Genomic DNA, 17,559 nt, shown 5'->3' on the forward strand with positions numbered 1-17,559 from the left:
TTTTTTTTCTTGATTTCTCCCTCTAAAAACTAGGTGCGCCTTATGGTCCGGTGCGCCTTATGGAGCGAAAAATACGGCAAACCCTACCTTGTTTCATTTTAATTTTCTGATTCTAGCTTGTTGGTTATGCGGGGGAAAGCATAGCCTTTCTCTTCCAGTTAGCGTACAGGGGCCTTCATGTTTTCTGGTGACTTCTTTTCAAACCGCACAGCAGGTTGGTGTTCAGTGGGCTGTCTGGGGACCAAGACACAACATGTGTTCTCAATTTTGGGCCTTTTATGTTAGGAATTTTCCACTGTGCAATTACGTTAAATTTGGAGGCGCCTGAGAAGTGCACCTTCACCCCGGCAACAACACACACACACACACACACACACACACACACACACACACACACAATGCAAGGTTACACGAATGAAATAACAATAGCTGGAAAGGAAAACAAAGTTCAAATAGGAATTCTTCTCCCGTGATGGCAGGCTGCCCACATGGGGTCAGGGACTTAATGCTAACCCCGCTGTCAGTTGACTCTTGCAGCAAAAGATGAAAAGTGAGGTTTCATAAATCACACTGGAAATTATCATCCTGCTCCTCGTACGTGTAGGGGGGGTTCTTCTTCTTTTGCACACACATGTTAGAAACAATAAGAAACTCATTCTGCCCCAAAATAAAGCATGAAATGAAAACCACATTAAATGTTTCTCATGATACGTTTTGAAGACATCATTGCCTACAATGGTTTCCTATTGTCCGGTGACATTGTCTTGCAGCTGCTCATGCAAATGTATCGCTTCAGAAAGGAGAGAGAGGCTGAGAAATAGTTCATATAAGAGGGCTAAACGGCAGTCCAGTGCACAGTTACCCTAGACTGCCCCCCATTTAACTCAGTGGGATTTACTCCTAAATAAACAGGGATAGGATTGCAGTGTTGCTGCAGCATCGTGAGAGTAAAGCAGGATTAGATATCACATTTGTCATAAACCCAGGAGACGGACACATACTAGCTGACATCTCTCAGGGCCAAAACAGATGAGATGCAAGCAATCTGTAACTGGATCTCCCAATTTTTATCTTTATTTTTAAAAACAAACTTAAAGGCAGTGGGGTAAAGTACTTGAATTTTCTGCAAGAAAGCATTGTTTAATCCTGCCTCCTTCCATACAGCTCGGCTGATCAAAATCTCCCTATTCCCAAAGCTGTGGGACAGACAATGGCCTGGTATTTAATGCAATTACCTGTCCGTCCGCCCATCCCCCCAATTGCTTGCATCTATTCCTTCTCCAGTCACATGGGAATTAGTGCAGAAGTTGAAAATGTCAAGTCAAAGTCAGGTGCTGCAGACAAGTATCTGAGATGGTGTTCTTAAGAGTTGCTGTTTTCAGATGTATAACTTTTTGTCCTAAAAACTCCAATTGTGTCTAGATTGTCTGCCAAAGCCAATGAACAGAATCAGAACAGTGGTAGAGTACAGCGGCACCTTGGTTCTCAAACTTAATCCGTTCCGGAAGTTTGTTCCAAAACCATAGAAAGTAATGCAAAATGGATTAATCCATTCCAGACTTTTAAAAACAACCTCTAAAACAGCAATTTAACATGAGTTTTACTATCTAACGAGACCATTGATCCATAAAATGAAAGCAATAAACAATGTACTGCAGTCACACAATCAATCAGTAGCTGAACTGGGTTCCACGCAGTCACAAAAACAAAACAAAAATAGTTGCAAAAACAAAAACGCAAAACAAATAGCAAAAACAGACAGACCTCAGTGTAACACTCAGATAGTCAGCGTAACAAATCGGAAATGTGGCATTCAAACTGTCAGCGTAACACTCATGTTCGGCTTCCGAAAAAGGTTTGCAAACCGAAACACTTACTTCCGGGTTTGCAGTGTTTGGGTTCCAAGTTGTTTGAGTATCAAGGCGTTTGAGAACCAAGGTACCACTGTGAAGCTGTTCAGCATTCGCCTTATGCCGTAATGGCTTTTTCTGTAATGTACTAAAGAGTTACATCTACCTCTTTGGGCTGACTCACATGTGGGAAGTCTAATCAGCCAGCAATTCTAGGATGGAGAAGTGGACATACACAATCTGTTCCATGGCATGCACAGTGTAAGATGCAACCTCAGTGCTCTGCACATGCTCTGTTTGTGTGATTTTTTTCACCTTTCCTCCTTTAGCCACCCCCAGAGAAAGTAGAAAGGAGAGGTCATGCCCAAGATCTTTACACAAATGAGACATGCACACTCCATGCACACTCCAACATCCCAGTCCCTGCTGGCTCAATCCTCAGATCTTTGTACATTGAGCGGAAGTCTGAAAGGGAAACCCATGTGCATTCAGCTGAACATGTGCAGACTTTTCCATGCTGTTGGGAACCCAGATTACACAGGGTTGCATGGAGGACGGTGTGTGTATTCAGCTGCACATGCACTGACTCCTCCTTCAGGCCTTTCCCACCCAACATGCAAATGTTTGGGGGTGTAGCCTGTCTGAAAAGCGACACTGGAGGTGGGATCATTATTCCTGGCTCCCTTCCCACTTTCCTGCATTACTGGAAACTGTGATGCATAACTTCCCTATAAAGCTACTGAATCCACCTGGTGTAAACCAGTCGTTTGAAGGTACAACACAACCTTCACAGCCCAGTCCTTTGATTTGAGCCAACAGCAGGTGACTGTTTAGAAGGGGTAAAACTAGCACAGTTGCAACATTACAGAAATCATCTTGTTGCACCAACTTGTAACGACATCACTTCTGTGTTCTGGGCTGCAACAGCATCACAGTTTTTCAGGATCAGGATTCCAAAATGTGTGCCTATGTTGCTGCTTTATGCTTCTTTCCTTCTCATGCATACATTAACAATGGGTTTTCATAACTTCCTCCTTCTCCAGCATAGCTGATAATTCCCACACAACCACACACCATCTTCCAGGGCTCCATTATATGCAGAGACAGATGTCTCAGTCTTATGAATAATCAGATGTAGATTAACTGAGGTGAAAATTCACCTCGCACTCCTCTGGCCCACATAAAAGGAAAAAGAAAGCAAGCATGAAATTAATTTTATTTACCGGTAAATGATAAACCAGAACATGAATTGTGATGATGCGAAAATAAATTAATTTCAGCAGTCTTCAAGTAAGTCAAGTTAAATGTCAGGTGTGTACCCCGGAAATATTTAATAGCTGATTTTCCTTGCAACTTCATGAAGGAAACCCAGAGTTAGCATAAGACAGATTCTAGTCCTTCAAGATTTCTAACTGTGCAGACCCATCTAGTTTGTTCAGATGCAATACTGGAATGGAAGGGACATGGGTGGCGCTGTGGGTTAAACCACAGAGCCTAGGACTTGCCGATCAGAAGGTCAGCGGTTCGAATCCCCACGATGGGGTGAGCTCCCGTTGCTCGGTCCCAGCTCCTGTCAACCTAGCAGTTCAAAAGCACGTCAAAGTGCAAGTAGATAAATAGGTACCGCTCCGGCGGGAAGGTAAACGGCGTTTCCGTGCGCTGCTCTGGTTCGCCAGAAGCGGCTTAGTCATGCTGGCCACATGACCCAGAAGCTGTCTGCAGACAAACGCCGGCTCCCTTAGCCTATAGAGCGAGATGCGCATGCAACCCCAGAGTCGGCCACAACTGGACCTAATGGTCAGGGGTCCCTTTACCTTTAATACTGGAATGGATGGATGGAAGGGAGTGAGGGATGAAGGACAAAAAACGGCTGTTGCATTTCATTATCATTTATTTAACATGTATGTTCTTAAGTTCCTTAATTAACCCCTCCATGGATGCTGTTCCCCCTTTGAGCCATCAGGAATCTTTCTGAAAATACTTGTGAACTTGAATTTAGCATTCAACCCCTTTTAAAATCCAGGTAATGGCCTAGGAAGCTCTGTCGTGCCCCTGATGGTTGTTAGCTAGTTTTTCAGTGAGAAGACCAGCAAAGGGCAGAAAGCTTCCATCAGTGGCAGATCAACACCCTGGAGTGTTGCATTTCTTCTAGGCTGTCCCTTAAGCGTGGTGGTGAGGCCCAGCAGGCCTGGCCAATGTGCCACAAGAAACATGTTCCCTAAACACAATCCAGAATTCCACATGGTGCGTAGGGATTCTGTGGCAGATATGCAGGCGTTTCTTGGCAATTAAGTCAAACGTTCCAAAACCATGGGACTGGTCTTAGCACACAAAAAGTATGTGCAAAACTAGATCCCATCTTGTTCAGAAAGACTTAGTTCTGCTTGACGGTGGGGGGGAGGACATGCTTTTTGATGTCTGCGGCAGTATATGGATAGGCTTGCCTGTTAAGGACAGCTGAAACTCAATCGCTGTTGGACTCTTTTTGGTAGCAACTACGTATAGAAAATGAGACATTAAGTGTGTATCACCACACATGGCGGTAATCAGATTGCTAGATATGGTGGCTATGGCCTACTTCCATTTTTGGAGGAAGCATACGCCTCTGAATAACAGTTGCTGAGAATCACAAGTGGGAAGGGTGATTTTGCACTCATGTTCTTCTTTCAAGCTTCCCACAGGCATCTGCTTTGCCACCAGAATGCTGGACTGGAAGGGCCTTTGACCTGATAGGGACGCGGGTGGCACTGTGGTCTAAACCACTGAGCCTCTTGGGTTTGCCAGTCGGAAGGTTGGCGGTTTGAATCCCTGTGATGGAGTGAGCTCCCATTGCTCTGTCCCAGCTCCTGCCAACCTAGCAGTTCGAAAGCACACCAGTGCAAGTAGGGAAGGTAAACGGTGTTTCCGTGTGCTGTGGTTTCTGTCACGGTGTTCCGTTGCACCAGAAGCAGTTTAGTCATGCTGGCCACATGACATGGAAAGCTGTCTGTGGACAAACGCCAGCTCCCTTGGCCTGAAAGCAAGATGAGCACCGCACCCCATAGACACCTTTGACAAGACTTAACTGTCCAGGGGTCCTTGACCTATACCTGCCTTACCTTGGCCTGATCCACAGGGCTCTCCTTGTTTTCAGTTTTCTACAAGGAAGTTGTAACTTTATAGGAAGTGCATCATACATACCCCCCCCCAAAAAAAAACAACTACGGGGTTTTAAAGAGACTGGGTAGCTTTTCTTGATGAACTCTTCTGAATCAATTCATGCTAGATGATTTTGCGACTCAAACCTCCTCCTCCAGAAGGGCACATTCATGGTGTCTTTGCAGGAGGAATGACCAGCGCCTAAACCCTCAGCTAAAAGCAAGTGCATTGCATGTAGGAGATTGCAGGTTTGCCGTTGCATTGGACAACTGAATTGGGCTAGATGGTCCGGGCAGGTATGAGGCAGCAGCATATGCTCTGAGGATGTAAAATCGACCTTTTCTGGATAACGAGGCTTCTCGTGGTCACATGCCCAGAAGTTGCCTTTGCTGACGGCACTCAATTTGACAGGGGGGGTCAAGCAGGTTGCAGCTGCCCCAGATATACTTGATTCCTACATCTTGTAAATGTAAGTCGCTGTCAGTCATGAACGGCAACAAGCAGGCTGATATGTCAATAGGAGTTTTCTCTCTTATTACTCTCCTTGCCCAGTGAGAGAAGACACCTGTCAGGTTATCACCGGGAATATATTTCCCTCTGCCTTTCGTAATTTAGAGGCTGTTTCCTCGTGTCCTTTACCACACGCAGCAAGGTGCCGTTCGCGTTTTTGCAAGTCTCCCATGCATTTGTGTCCCCCAAAAACAAGGGGCAGTCTTTATATACCGTGAAAAGGTGTGTGTGTATATATATATATATATAATGTGATTTCCTGCCATTTAAAATTACACCTGAATGATAAGCCAGGTGAGAAGTGCTGTGCCGGAGGACTGACCCCTGTAATGCCAACCCAAAATCAGATATACTAGAAATATTGTGCAGGGAAGAAATTGACTGTCAGATTTGATCAGTGTCATTAAATAGGCTGTCATCGGAGTACTAGATGTTTTGTTCAGATACAAGCACAGCTGCTGTTTCTGATGGCTGCTGAATGCAGATAACACAGTTTTTTTGGGGGGAGGGGGAGAAAGTGTTGACGTGAGCAGTAGTGATTTCCGCTCCATTGTCTTGATGCTCTCTTCATCTCTCTCCGTCCCTGCTCCTCTGCCCCTTTCAGGTACAACGTGTTTGATTGCGTTGCTGTCAGATAAGGAGCTCACGGTGGCCAACGTTGGGGATTCGAGGGGCGTCTTGTGCGATAAGGATGGCAATGCTATCCCTTTGTCGCACGATCACAAGCCCTACCAGCTCAAGGAGAGGAAGAGGATTAAAAGAGCCGGTAAGCTTATAAAGTTTGGTGTTTACTTCTGTGGGCCTTATATACTGTGGGTTTATATACTGTAATAAACTCGGCGGGAAGATGTTGTTTGGATTTTTGGAAATACGGCTGTCTGGAGCTTCTCCTCAGGGAGTGGAGAGGCTGGAGCCAGCCAGTATGGCCTGTAGCTAATAGGACTTGTAGTCTAGGTTGGAGAAGCCAGGACCAGAGGTTGCTTATTCTTTTATTCTTTATTAAATTTGTATACCGCCCTTCATCCAGAGATCACAGGGTGGTACACAACATAGAAATTCACACAACATAGAAAGATGCACACACAATAACTCTGGTAGCTTGATTGGAGAGAGAAAAACAACTTGAAGCTTCCAGTTCAGAATGGATAAAAACCAGTGCCTCTTCTGGCTAATGCTGCGTTATGTCCTGCAATAACGATTCATTTAGAGCAGGCAATAGTTCTCTGTGGGAAAGAGAAGAAAATGTAGATTCCATACACTGGTGAGAGAGCACAAAGTAGTCTTTTAACAGCAGAGCACCTATTAGCAATTAACATTTGAACCTGATTATTGTAATCCAGAAGAGGAGGCTTCATTAAAGAGATGAATATTCTAAAATTTTCACTTAAATAATCAGCTGAAAGAACTCCTGCTGCTTTGGAAATGCAACTTTTATGTTATTTTTCTCTCTGTATGCTGTATTGGCCTTGTTTGGGAAGTGGGGGGTAGGCGAGGGAGTTGTTCCTTTTTAAATTTATTTTTATAGGCAGCAATGGTGCCAGACATCACCAGGCAGCTGCTGAGATCAATACCTTGACAGGGTCCTCACTGTCAATCCACGGTGCCCCTTGGCCCCGCCCTTATTTTTCCTTAACAGCTACTGCTTATTTGCCTGCTTTGAGCAGTGCCTTCCTGTATGTGCAAGCAGTAACAGGTATAGGAATTAGACTGTAAAACCTTGTTTTGCTCAAGTCCAACTAATGAAGTTAGTGGGCTTCCCCCTTCTATCCCAGCTTAACAACTTGTGAAGTAAGTTTAAAAACAAGATTTATTTACATTGGTTCACAGAAAAGACAGCAGCAAATCTATGCAGGCAAAATTCTTATACAGTGGTGCCCCGCAAGACGAATGCCTCGCAAGACGAAAAACTCGCTAGACGAAAGGGTTTTGCGGTTTTTGAGCTGCTTCGCAAGACGAATTTCCCTATGGGCTTGCTTCGCAAGACGAAAGCGTCTTGCGTTTTTTGCAAGTTTGTTTCCTTTTTCTTAACACCCTTAATACAGTTGCGACTTGACTTCGAGGAGCAACTCATAGAACGCGGTGTGGTAGCCTTTTTTGAGGTTTTTGGCGATTTTTGAAGCTTTTCCAAAACTTTTCCGACACTGTGCTTCGCAAGACAAAAAATTAGCTAGACGAAAAAACTCGCGGAACGAATTAATTTTGTCTTGCGAGGCACCACTGTATTTACAGTATAACCAGCTTCAGGCATGTGCCTAAAACTGGGGCAAGCAGAGGTATGTTTGCCTCCAGCACCCGTCAAAGGGAGAAGGAGGAACAGGAAGTACTATATGCTCTTTCTCCAGGAAAGGAGGGGAAATGACATCACACAGAGCCCTCTCTATCAATTGTATTTCTGTGGTTTGAGTATCTGCTTAATAGCAATGCAGCTCTGTGGTGTTAGCTCCTTCTCATGCTCACTAGCAAAAATATGCATTTGTTAGGTTTGGCTGCTCATCTTCCACAGCTTGGCCACTGGATTCTGCTGGACCAGAAGAACAAAGGGCTTCCTGTACCAATTTAAGTTTTATGAAATTAGAATAGGGGGTAGGCTTTGTTCATTGACGTACTTTGTGATCGCACATATACAAGGGAACTGGTTTTTTGTTTCCTTTGGGAATCCATGTAGACTGATGCCATGCACGTAGGCCACATGGAGCTGTAAAAGGTGTGCTGAGGTGTGGAGCTCCAGTTTGCAAAAACTGAATATTCCTGATATGAATATACTTTTTATTCATGTTGAATTTTCGGGTCGTTTTGACGTGAGCTCAACATGCAGCAGTGCCAAAAACATTTTTTTAAAAAAACCTCCCTCTTAAGCAGAAGCTTGAAGTGCACAATGTTTGGTTTTGTAATGAGGATTTCGAAGTGCTCTTTCAAAGGCAGAAACCTGAACTTTTTTTCTAAAAGGAAATGCTTCTCATCCAGCCGCAGGCAAACACCACATGTTTTTTGTTGAGATTTCAGCCTTTGCTTCACAGAGGCAGCAGAAAGCCACTTTCCGTGCATAAGAGGTGGCTGTCGAGGCTTGGAAAAGCAAAAGCAATCCTGCAAAGATGGGTCAGGGAGGAGGGGAAACCAATGAATATCAACTGTTTGCTGCGGGCAAAGGGAGCTACATGCATTGTTGTTAATTTCATTTCTATTCCGCTTTAAATTTTTAAGGGGGGGCGGAATCTCAAAGCAGTTTACAACCTACATTAAAACGTCAAATAAAACAATCCAGAATAAAACATTAGAGAAGGAAGTCAAATATAAAGTATACAATTCAAAGCAACAGGAAACTAAAATATTATCTGAAGATTTCAAAACAAGACATTGCAAAAGGAGGCCAGCTACAGAGTCAACATTTAATGCAGCAAAGTTAACAAACAAAAAAAGTTTTGTCTTAAACACATGCAGAGCCATGGGAATCCTGCGGATCCTGTTTGAAGGCAGTCACAGAATGTACCGTATTTTTTGCTCTAGAAGACTCACTTTTTCCCTCCTAAAAAGTAAGGGGAAATGTGTGTGCGTCCTATGGAGCGAATGCAGGCTGCGCAGCTATCCCAGAAACCAGAACAGCAAGAGGGATTGCTGCTTTCACTGCGCAGTGATCCCTCTTGCTGTTCTGGCTTCTGAGATTCAGAATATTTTTTTCCCTTGTTTTCCTCCTCCAAAAACTAGGTGCGTCTTGTGGTCTGGTGCGTCTTATAGAGCGAAAAATACGGTAATGGAATTTTGCAAATGGCTGGAGTCCTTCCCCTCTACTCCCCTCCCCTGCCATATCCTTTGCTTCAAGGAAGATGCCTGCTGTTTGTACCCAGAACGTTCCCCCCTTTTCCTTCCTAGAACTCCGAAGTGTGAGGTGATTATTTTCAAAAGACTTTTCTGGATCATTGCATTACAGCTCCACCAAGGACCCTTGAGGAGAAGGAGGATCAACTTCATTTGTGTTATTTCCTTTCCTTTTTGCCCCAGGGTGAGATTTTGGTCTTTACAAGTGTGTATCTGATGTGGCACCGCCTTCATAAATCTTTTTAAATGAGTGCGAACCTCTTCTTGAATTGTACCGAAGGGAGAAAGAGGGCTTGGTTAGAGCTAGGAGACAGGCTGCCTGAGCACATCACTGTATGGCAAACGTCAGAAACAAAGGCTGATATTTTCTTGCTGTTCAGCAATTTGTCGTATCTATTTGGCGAACAACAACAAAAAATACAAAACCTGTAAGGATGTACTTGCCTCCAGGAATTTATGTGACAACCATTTCAATAGCATTGGCTTGGATACTGACACAACCCAACTCCTTGTAGCAATGTTTGGGTATTGCAAAATGGATTTCAAAATACATAGCATAAAATGGAGGAAATAACTCCAAGGAGATCATCTTCACAGTCCATTCATGCAGGTTCTGTTAACCATGCTACTCAATATATATATATATGTTTTTCTTCTCACAGTACATCTTCCTTTCTTTTTTAATGGACTAATCCAATGGATCTAAGAAACAATGTGCATAGGAGTCCAGCCTTGGGGTGTTACCCATGAGACAATGGTAGCATCAATGATGCAGATGTTAAGTTCTCCTCCTCCTCCCTGTCTTCCCCTCCTACTGATATTTAGGAATATTTGCAGCACCAGCAGGTGTGTTACCTTGCCAGCAGCAGCAGCCAGTGAAATCAAGTGAGGAAGAGCAGAAATGCCATATAGTGACATCATGAGCTGGAAGCGAGAGAGAACTTCAACTCATGAGTTTCATTTCTGAGAGCATCTTCAAATCAGGAGGAAGCTGTAATTTCGACCTTACAGGCATTGTTATGCACACCCAACATGCACAGTTCAGGGTGCCAACACATACCGTGCATTTGGTTTCTTTAGAATGAGAGTCACTAGAGACTGTGGCGTCTTTGTAATATAAAGTTTTTATATAAACATATATACAGACTGAACGTAAGATGGTTAGGATCTGTTTACATCCCAACAAATCTTGTCCCACAATTAGGGTCCTTCCTTCCTTCCTTCCTTCCTTCCTTCCTTCCTTCCTTCTTTTCTTTCTTGGGGTTGATAAAGTCATAACTTTGCATTCAGCATAGATGGACAAGACCAGCCAGGGAACAGGAAGAAGGCCTGCCCTCTTTAGCCCATCTTCTGAAAACATCTCCAGCTATTAATTTCTATGGCAACCAGTCACTTGTACTCTTTAGTCATGCAAAGAGATAACACAACAGCCTACAGCCAACAGCTTGACGGAAAGACTGGCTTTACCACTTTAGCAGAATCCCATCTTGTGGATACAAAACGACAAGCTTAGGGGTGATTTCTAATATCACATTCAAGCTAACACACACATACACACATCCTATAATAGTACCTTGCAATGGTGGCGTGTTTTCCTTTCTTTAAAGTTTTCATTGAATCGAAGCACAGGAAGTATAGTTATAATGGAATGGTTCTCCAAAGAAGGAAACTTCGCTCTTAGCTTCACGTTTCCTAAATGGTTTCCCTGAGGAGTTTTTCCTTCCTTACGTCTTAGCAGCAGAGACACTGGTGTATTATGGGGAATGGAAGGAAGGAAGGAAGGGGGCATTGAAATGTGAGGAGTGCTTGGGAAAGAAAAATCGCAATAAGAAATGCAAAGCAAAACAATTTCTCTGTTTTCTAACTAGTTTTACAGCCCAGAGGCACAGAAGCATCTGAGAACAACCTCATGCAGAAGCAATTTAATACAATATGTGTGTTTGTTTCTTTGTTTTTCTTCCCTCCAGGTGGCTTCATCAGTTTTAATGGTTCCTGGCGTGTTCAGGGGATCCTGGCAATGTCCCGCTCCCTTGGAGATTACCCACTGAAAAATCTGAACGTTGTCATCCCTGACCCAGATATCCTAACCTTTGACCTGGACAAACTTCAGCCAGAATTCATGATCTTAGCATCTGATGGGCTGTGGGATGCTTTCAGCAACGAGGAGGCCGTACGGTTCATCAAAGAACGCTTGGATGAGCCACACTTTGGAGCCAAGAGTATAGTCCTGCAGTCATTTTACAGAGGCTGCCCTGACAACATCACAGTCATGGTGGTGAAGTTCAAGAGTAGCAGTAAAACAGAAGACCAGTAAAAAAATAATAATAATTCTCCTATCTTTCTGCCTCTCTCTCTCTCTCTCAGCGAACTCCTTCATCAAACCTTTACACTTCAACATGGTAGACAGCTGTAGCAAGTATATTAGCATTAAGACTGTACATCCAAAAAGAAAAGAGGAAAAAGAAATCACATTTTTTCCTTTTCTTTCTTTCTTTTTTTAAAAGCAGAGCTATGTGGCAAACGCATTTAAAACCATTGTGTGGGGGTTTAAAAAAAAAAAAAAAAGCTCATGCTTGCTTTCTTTTCTCCAGCTCTTTTAAGGATAAATTCTCCCATTCTCAAAGGCTAATCAACTCCTGCTTCGGCTATTTTGAACAGCTGTGATTTCTTAGTCATCCGTCCAGGAGCTCAACTTGGGAGTGGCACGGCCGGGGCAAGACAAGAATGGCTTGTGAGCAATTGATGGAAGCGACACAGGACTTTCACCATTGTAACTATCTCCACCCCGGCATGCGCTCTGTTTTAATGCTATTGCTCTCTGTCCCCAAGCCCTGCTAAACTGCAGAAGTAGGAGGGTGGGTAGCAAACAAATTTGTAACTGTTGATCTGTCTTTTCATAGGAGGAGGTGAAGGAGGGAGCCTGCTGGGCACACAACAGGCCATCCTTCTCCCTCATTTCATAGGTAAACATCCTTCCTGCCACATAAGTAAGGACAAGCTCTTGAGCTTCTCCAGCTGTCTGTTTCTACTGTCTGTGTGCATGCCTTTAATGGTGCTTTGCCTTGTTTTCAATTCCATCCAGCAGGTAGCTTTTGAGGTCCATGCTCCTTGGGAAAAATTGCACAAACAGCATTCATTGACTCTTCCTTCTAGACATGGTGGATAACAGGACTAGGCTATGCCTGCAGAAATATATATATATATATCTCACAGATTGTTGTAAGGGCTGGAGGTATCCTGTGGAAGTCAGCTGAGTGTTTAGCACAGAATATTATTTTCATTCTGTTATCAACGTGTGTTCAGATACAAGGCAGGGTTGTTGATGAAGCGAACAAGCTGAAATGTGAACTTGCTGCCTAGTTCACACACATACGTGCACACACACGCATCACCAGCAGCTTTTCAGTAGAATGGAAGCTTAATTCCAAAAAAAGAAAGAAAAAAGATGGACAACGGTAAAATAATTCTGGTGGCCTGGGTATTTAATTATGTAAATAATCAAAAGCCAGCCTAAGGAATCAAAAGTGTTGATTATGTATACTGTATTTTGGAGCCTCTGAATATCATATGCTTTGCCATAGAAAACGGACCTTTCCAATCCCAGTATTGATTAATAATGTAGGTGTGACCTGGCTACTTAATCCCCCATAATGCTCATCACCTGATAGCTCCATGGTCGAGAAAATGGGCAGGTGGCCCAGTGGAGCGGTGCTGCCTTCATAAACGTCACTTGCAGAGGCTGCACAATTTTATGCCATAGCTTAACAAGAGACACGTTGTTGTTCAGCAGGGTTCTGATTCCGGGCTACCCATTGAACTGCTTTAAACGCACTTGGCGGTCAATGAACTCCTGCCTGTTTCTGCTGGCTCTGATGTGCATGTGCAGAGCAAACTGTATGTTTCCGTGAGCTGAAGAAAGGTGGGTGGGTGCTACCCTGGTTCACCTGTGTAGCGTTGCTGCCCTCTTAAAAAAAAGGAAGGAAGGAAGGAAGGATGGACCATAGACATGTGGGCTGCTGGGTCTGGTTAGCAAGCTATAATTCAAAGCCATATGCATGCAAGGGATTCCCATTCTCTTCTATGAAGAGGGAAACTTGAGTACATATAGTGGAGAACGCCATGTTAGGAGCCATTTTGCTTCTGATGGAAGTGAAGCAGAAGGCCTCCATTCACATACTAGAGCATGGCCACTAGGTTCTAGTGAATGTGCATTAGTAGGTGGGCTATTGCTAGACTTTAGCACTTCTGGAAGTGCCATTTGCGCAGTCTCTCTCTCTCTTCATTTGCTATAGATCTGGAGAGCCTGTTGCTGTCCAGGTGTTGTTGAACTCAAATGCCCATCATGACCATGCTGGCCAGATGATGGGAGCAGGAAAGTAGTAACACCTGGAAGGTTATAGGTTCCTCCTCATCCCTCCCGGAGGTATACATAGGACAGATAACCCATGCCCCTCAGTGGCAGCAAGGAAGGTGTCCTTTACTGTCCCTGAAACATAGGAGTGTCTTGCAAATAACACACCAAGGGATTAAGATACGCAAAGTGTGTATTTCACCCTTCTGGTCTCTTATTTCTTGCCCTTGTCTTCAATTATGGTATATTGTGTGCACTCTCAAAACAAATGAACTCCGGTGTCAGACCACTTGGGCAGGTAAATACAAACAAAGTCCTTATCCCTGCCCCTATTTTGCTGCCCTCCTATATTAATGTGGAATAATAGCTCCTTTAACTGAATGACTTAATGAATGGCTCCAATGCTTTTAGCAAAGTACAATTGATTCTTAATGCATTCTCCTTGCAATAAGAGATAGAGGCGGAGGGCTCTGGAGGTTAACAGCATGCATCAAATCAGTGCCCAAGAATACCAGCTCTGCCCAGGATCTTTTAGATTGGAACATAGGAGCTGCCTTAGACTTGAGTCAGACCATCAGTCCATGTAGCTCAGCACTGTCTGCACTGATCAGCAGCTGCTCTCCCGGGCTTTTTTCCCTGCTGTTCCTGGAGATGCAGGGAATTGGATCTGATGTTCTGCGTGAAAAGCCGTTGCTCTACCACTGAGCTTGGGTTCGGGGTGCCAGCCCACATGGTGATCAGGCCAGATTGTTTTGGAGGATTAATTGGGCTGGCACATTTGTTGTAAGAGTAGATAAAGGATATAAGCAACCAGATTCAGTGGAGGTCATTGAAAGGGTTGGTCTCACATTTCTGTGGGAGCAGAATCAAAACTAGAAGTGCTATTCACTTCCTGCAAAGAACTGTTTTCAATAATCTCACTTAACCTTGGGCTAATCCTTATTCTATGCAGTGGCAAAAGAACGAGATGCTGTTGTAAAACATTGATAGATGTTGGCGAGGGACCATCCATAACCTCACTCTTTTAATGGCCTTTTTAACCTTCCCATTGTCACACTTGGCATCTTTTTCAGCCATGGCCAATTCTTCCTTTGTTGTAATCCTTTGATGCATGGCATACTTCATGGGTGTTCTCTGCCTCTGCCAATATCTGCTGGCATCCCCTACCTGCCCCTTCCCTAACTAGAGATCACATTGGCTTTTGTGATCCATTGCTTTTCACAAGCACAACTGACCATGGCATTGAAAACAGCTTTCCAAGGCCTGCCTTCCTAATAATAATATTTTTACTATTTATACCCCACACATCTTATAGGGTTGCCCCAGCCACTCTGGTCAGCTTCCAACACATATAAAAACATAATAAAACATCATACATTCAGATGCCTTTTAAAAGTTGTATCGTTGTTTGTCTCCTTGACGTCTGATGGAAAGGCATTCCACAGGGTGGGTGCCACTGCCGAGAAGGCCCTGTGCCAGGTTCCCGGTAATTTCACTACTTGGTTTTATTTTCAAGAGGCGCTTAAATATTTTAGGCTCCTGTAATGCTGGTTTTCACTTAGTTGCTGTGTGAGGTAAGGTGAGTAAAAACTGTGATATGTGATACTCACTTGTTGCTTTGAAATAGGAAGAGGGGGCCCAGTTTAGTGATGTGGAAGCAGCTGGCAGTGTATTGCTATGGAAAACCCAAGTAGGTGCAGATTTGCTCAGCAGCCTTGATGTGAGTCCAGTAAGACTTCCATTCATAAGCAGGATAAAGGTGCAATGAAAGTAGGGAGAGAGGGGGGTACAATTCAAGAAAAAATATATAATAAAAGTGGGGAAAAACATTAGTAAGAAACAAAACTAGTCAGTAGCTTACTACTTTCGGTGCAGCTGAATTCTTGGAACTGTGACATTTTAAAAATGTAGGAAATTTAGGTCATTGATACGAGCTTTACAAACCATTAAATGTATTAGAGGAAGAAATACAGTGGTGCCCCGCAAGACGAATGCCTCGCAAGACGGAAAACTCGCTAGACGAAAGAGTTTTCCGTTTTGGAGGTGCTTCGCAAAACAAATCTCCTATGGGCTTGCTTCGCAAGACGAAAATGTCTTGCGAGTTCCTGCAGGGTTTTTTTCCTCCCCCCCCTTTTTCTAAGATGCTAAGCCGCTTATCAGCTGATCCGATAAGCCGCTAAAAGCCGCTAATAGCGCTAATCTGCTAATCTGTCAATGGGCTTGCTTCGCAAGACAAAAAAACCGCTAGACGAAGAGACTCTCAGAACGGATTCTTTTCGTCTTGTGAGGCGCCACTGTAACTGAAATGTATTTCTCATCCCCATCTTGATTATTGATCAGAAAATTGAAGTATGTGGGATCTTTACAAAACTTGATAGCTAGCAGGTATTAATTTTTGTTACAAGTCCAGAAGATATTATACATAGCATAGATCAAAATGAGCAAGAGGAAATGGTGATTTATCATCAGTGTGTAAGATAATTGGGTTATCACGGAAACCTGCATGTTTGTTAATTTGCATTCTGTTCAAAGCCATTTTTTAAACATCTAAGGAGGGGAAAGCTCATTGTGAAAAGGCAATAGTCTGCAAACAATTACAGAACACAGGTTAGATTCAGTCAAGTGTTTAAAAAGGCCTCGTTTGCCCAGCCAGCTAGGCATAAAGAAAAATTGTCTCACACCGTATATTAGGAATTAATGGCTTCAAACGAATATTTATAGACTTGTTTACAGTTTTCTTCTTGTAGGAAAGACTCCTACATAAGGAAATAAGCACCCAACAAGCATGGCTTAATGGAAGAGCAGAAATTGCTTGACTTGAGAAATAATACTTCTACAGAAACATGACTTGCATAACCACATCTGGAGAATTTGAAACTAATTCCTATCATATATGCAAAGACGTTTTGAGATAGTTCATTGCCACACACTCAATAATAGGAAAAATGCCTTCTTAGTTTTAAAAAAGAAAAGAGGGGAAATGGGACATGAGTTCAAAGAGTTATACCAGATTACTAAATGGTGCTTTTAGACCCAAGTTTACAACTCATACCTGTTACATGTGTCAGGAATTCGCTGCATTGACTTATTGAGAGCTATCTCAGTTATTTTCTAATTCCATTTTAGCGCAGTACAAACATAATAATCAACTATAGATCGTTGCCTTAACCATAGTGAAGATCACAATCATACAGTGAAACCATGATTTAGTTTGCTGAATGAAGCTCTGTTGTAAGATGAGATCTAAGGAGGCAGGATAACCTTGTTGTTATCTTGCAAGCAGAAAGGCTGAAGAGGCAAATAAGTTGCCTTAACCATGGTAAAGACTTCTAGGGGAGCAGGCATATTGGGACCCAAACAATGGGTCTTGTTTGGAAAGATTAGTGGAATTAGTATAACACAAGCCTAACCATGCTATGCCCACTGCACGTGTTAATATATAACCATGATTAGTGCCAACAATGACTTGTAAATCCTCTTCAGTTTATGTTTCCACTTCCTTATTCTTCATCAGTCTTTAACCATGGAGTTAAAGAATCAATGTGTAGGGACAAATATAGTTTAGCTTTATGGCTATGTGGGACCTGAGAAAGCGAACAATGTTTTCATACTGAATTAAGAAACGGTAGGAAATATGACCATTTACAGTTGATGTGAAAATAATAAATGTGTTTGATGTGAAAATGGATTTAAATAGTGGGTTTGCACAGGGGTGAGATCTAGGAAACTACAAGTATTCTGTAAAGAGAAGTGCATCCAATTGTAGACTGGAATCATGCAAGGTATTTAACCAATCTAGTTTATTAGGAAAGAGGAATGCAGCTATGTGTATCTAAGCCTGTTGGGCATGCATTTCCCCGGGAATGACATGGTTTGGAAAATGGGTGGGGAAGCTCT

General features: G+C 43.2%; 1 protein-coding gene and 1 long non-coding RNA gene across 3 annotated transcripts in view; one reads left to right on the forward strand and one right to left on the reverse strand.

Moving 5' to 3' along the window:
• PPM1L (protein phosphatase, Mg2+/Mn2+ dependent 1L) overlaps positions 1 to 11,640 on the forward strand; it is a 169,836-nt gene extending 158,196 nt beyond the window's left edge. For both annotated transcript variants that reach the window (XM_082224564.1, XM_082224565.1), the window contains exons 4-5: positions 6,103 to 6,264; positions 11,279 to 11,640. In XM_082224564.1, coding sequence (XP_082080690.1) covers positions 6,103 to 6,264; positions 11,279 to 11,625 — 509 coding nt within the window. In that variant the 3' untranslated portion in view covers positions 11,626 to 11,640. The remainder of the gene's footprint in view (positions 1 to 6,102; positions 6,265 to 11,278) is intronic.
• LOC309533361 overlaps positions 6,476 to 17,559 on the reverse strand; it is a 42,740-nt gene continuing 31,656 nt past the window's right edge. The window contains exon 2 of the long non-coding RNA XR_014220167.1: positions 6,476 to 6,721. This is a non-coding gene — a long non-coding RNA (uncharacterized lncRNA). The remainder of the gene's footprint in view (positions 6,722 to 17,559) is intronic.

Source organism: Podarcis vaucheri (assembly GCF_965113315.1).
Source record: "Podarcis vaucheri genome assembly, chromosome: 5".
In the NCBI taxonomy this organism is placed as follows: Eukaryota; Metazoa; Chordata; class Lepidosauria; order Squamata; family Lacertidae; genus Podarcis; species Podarcis vaucheri.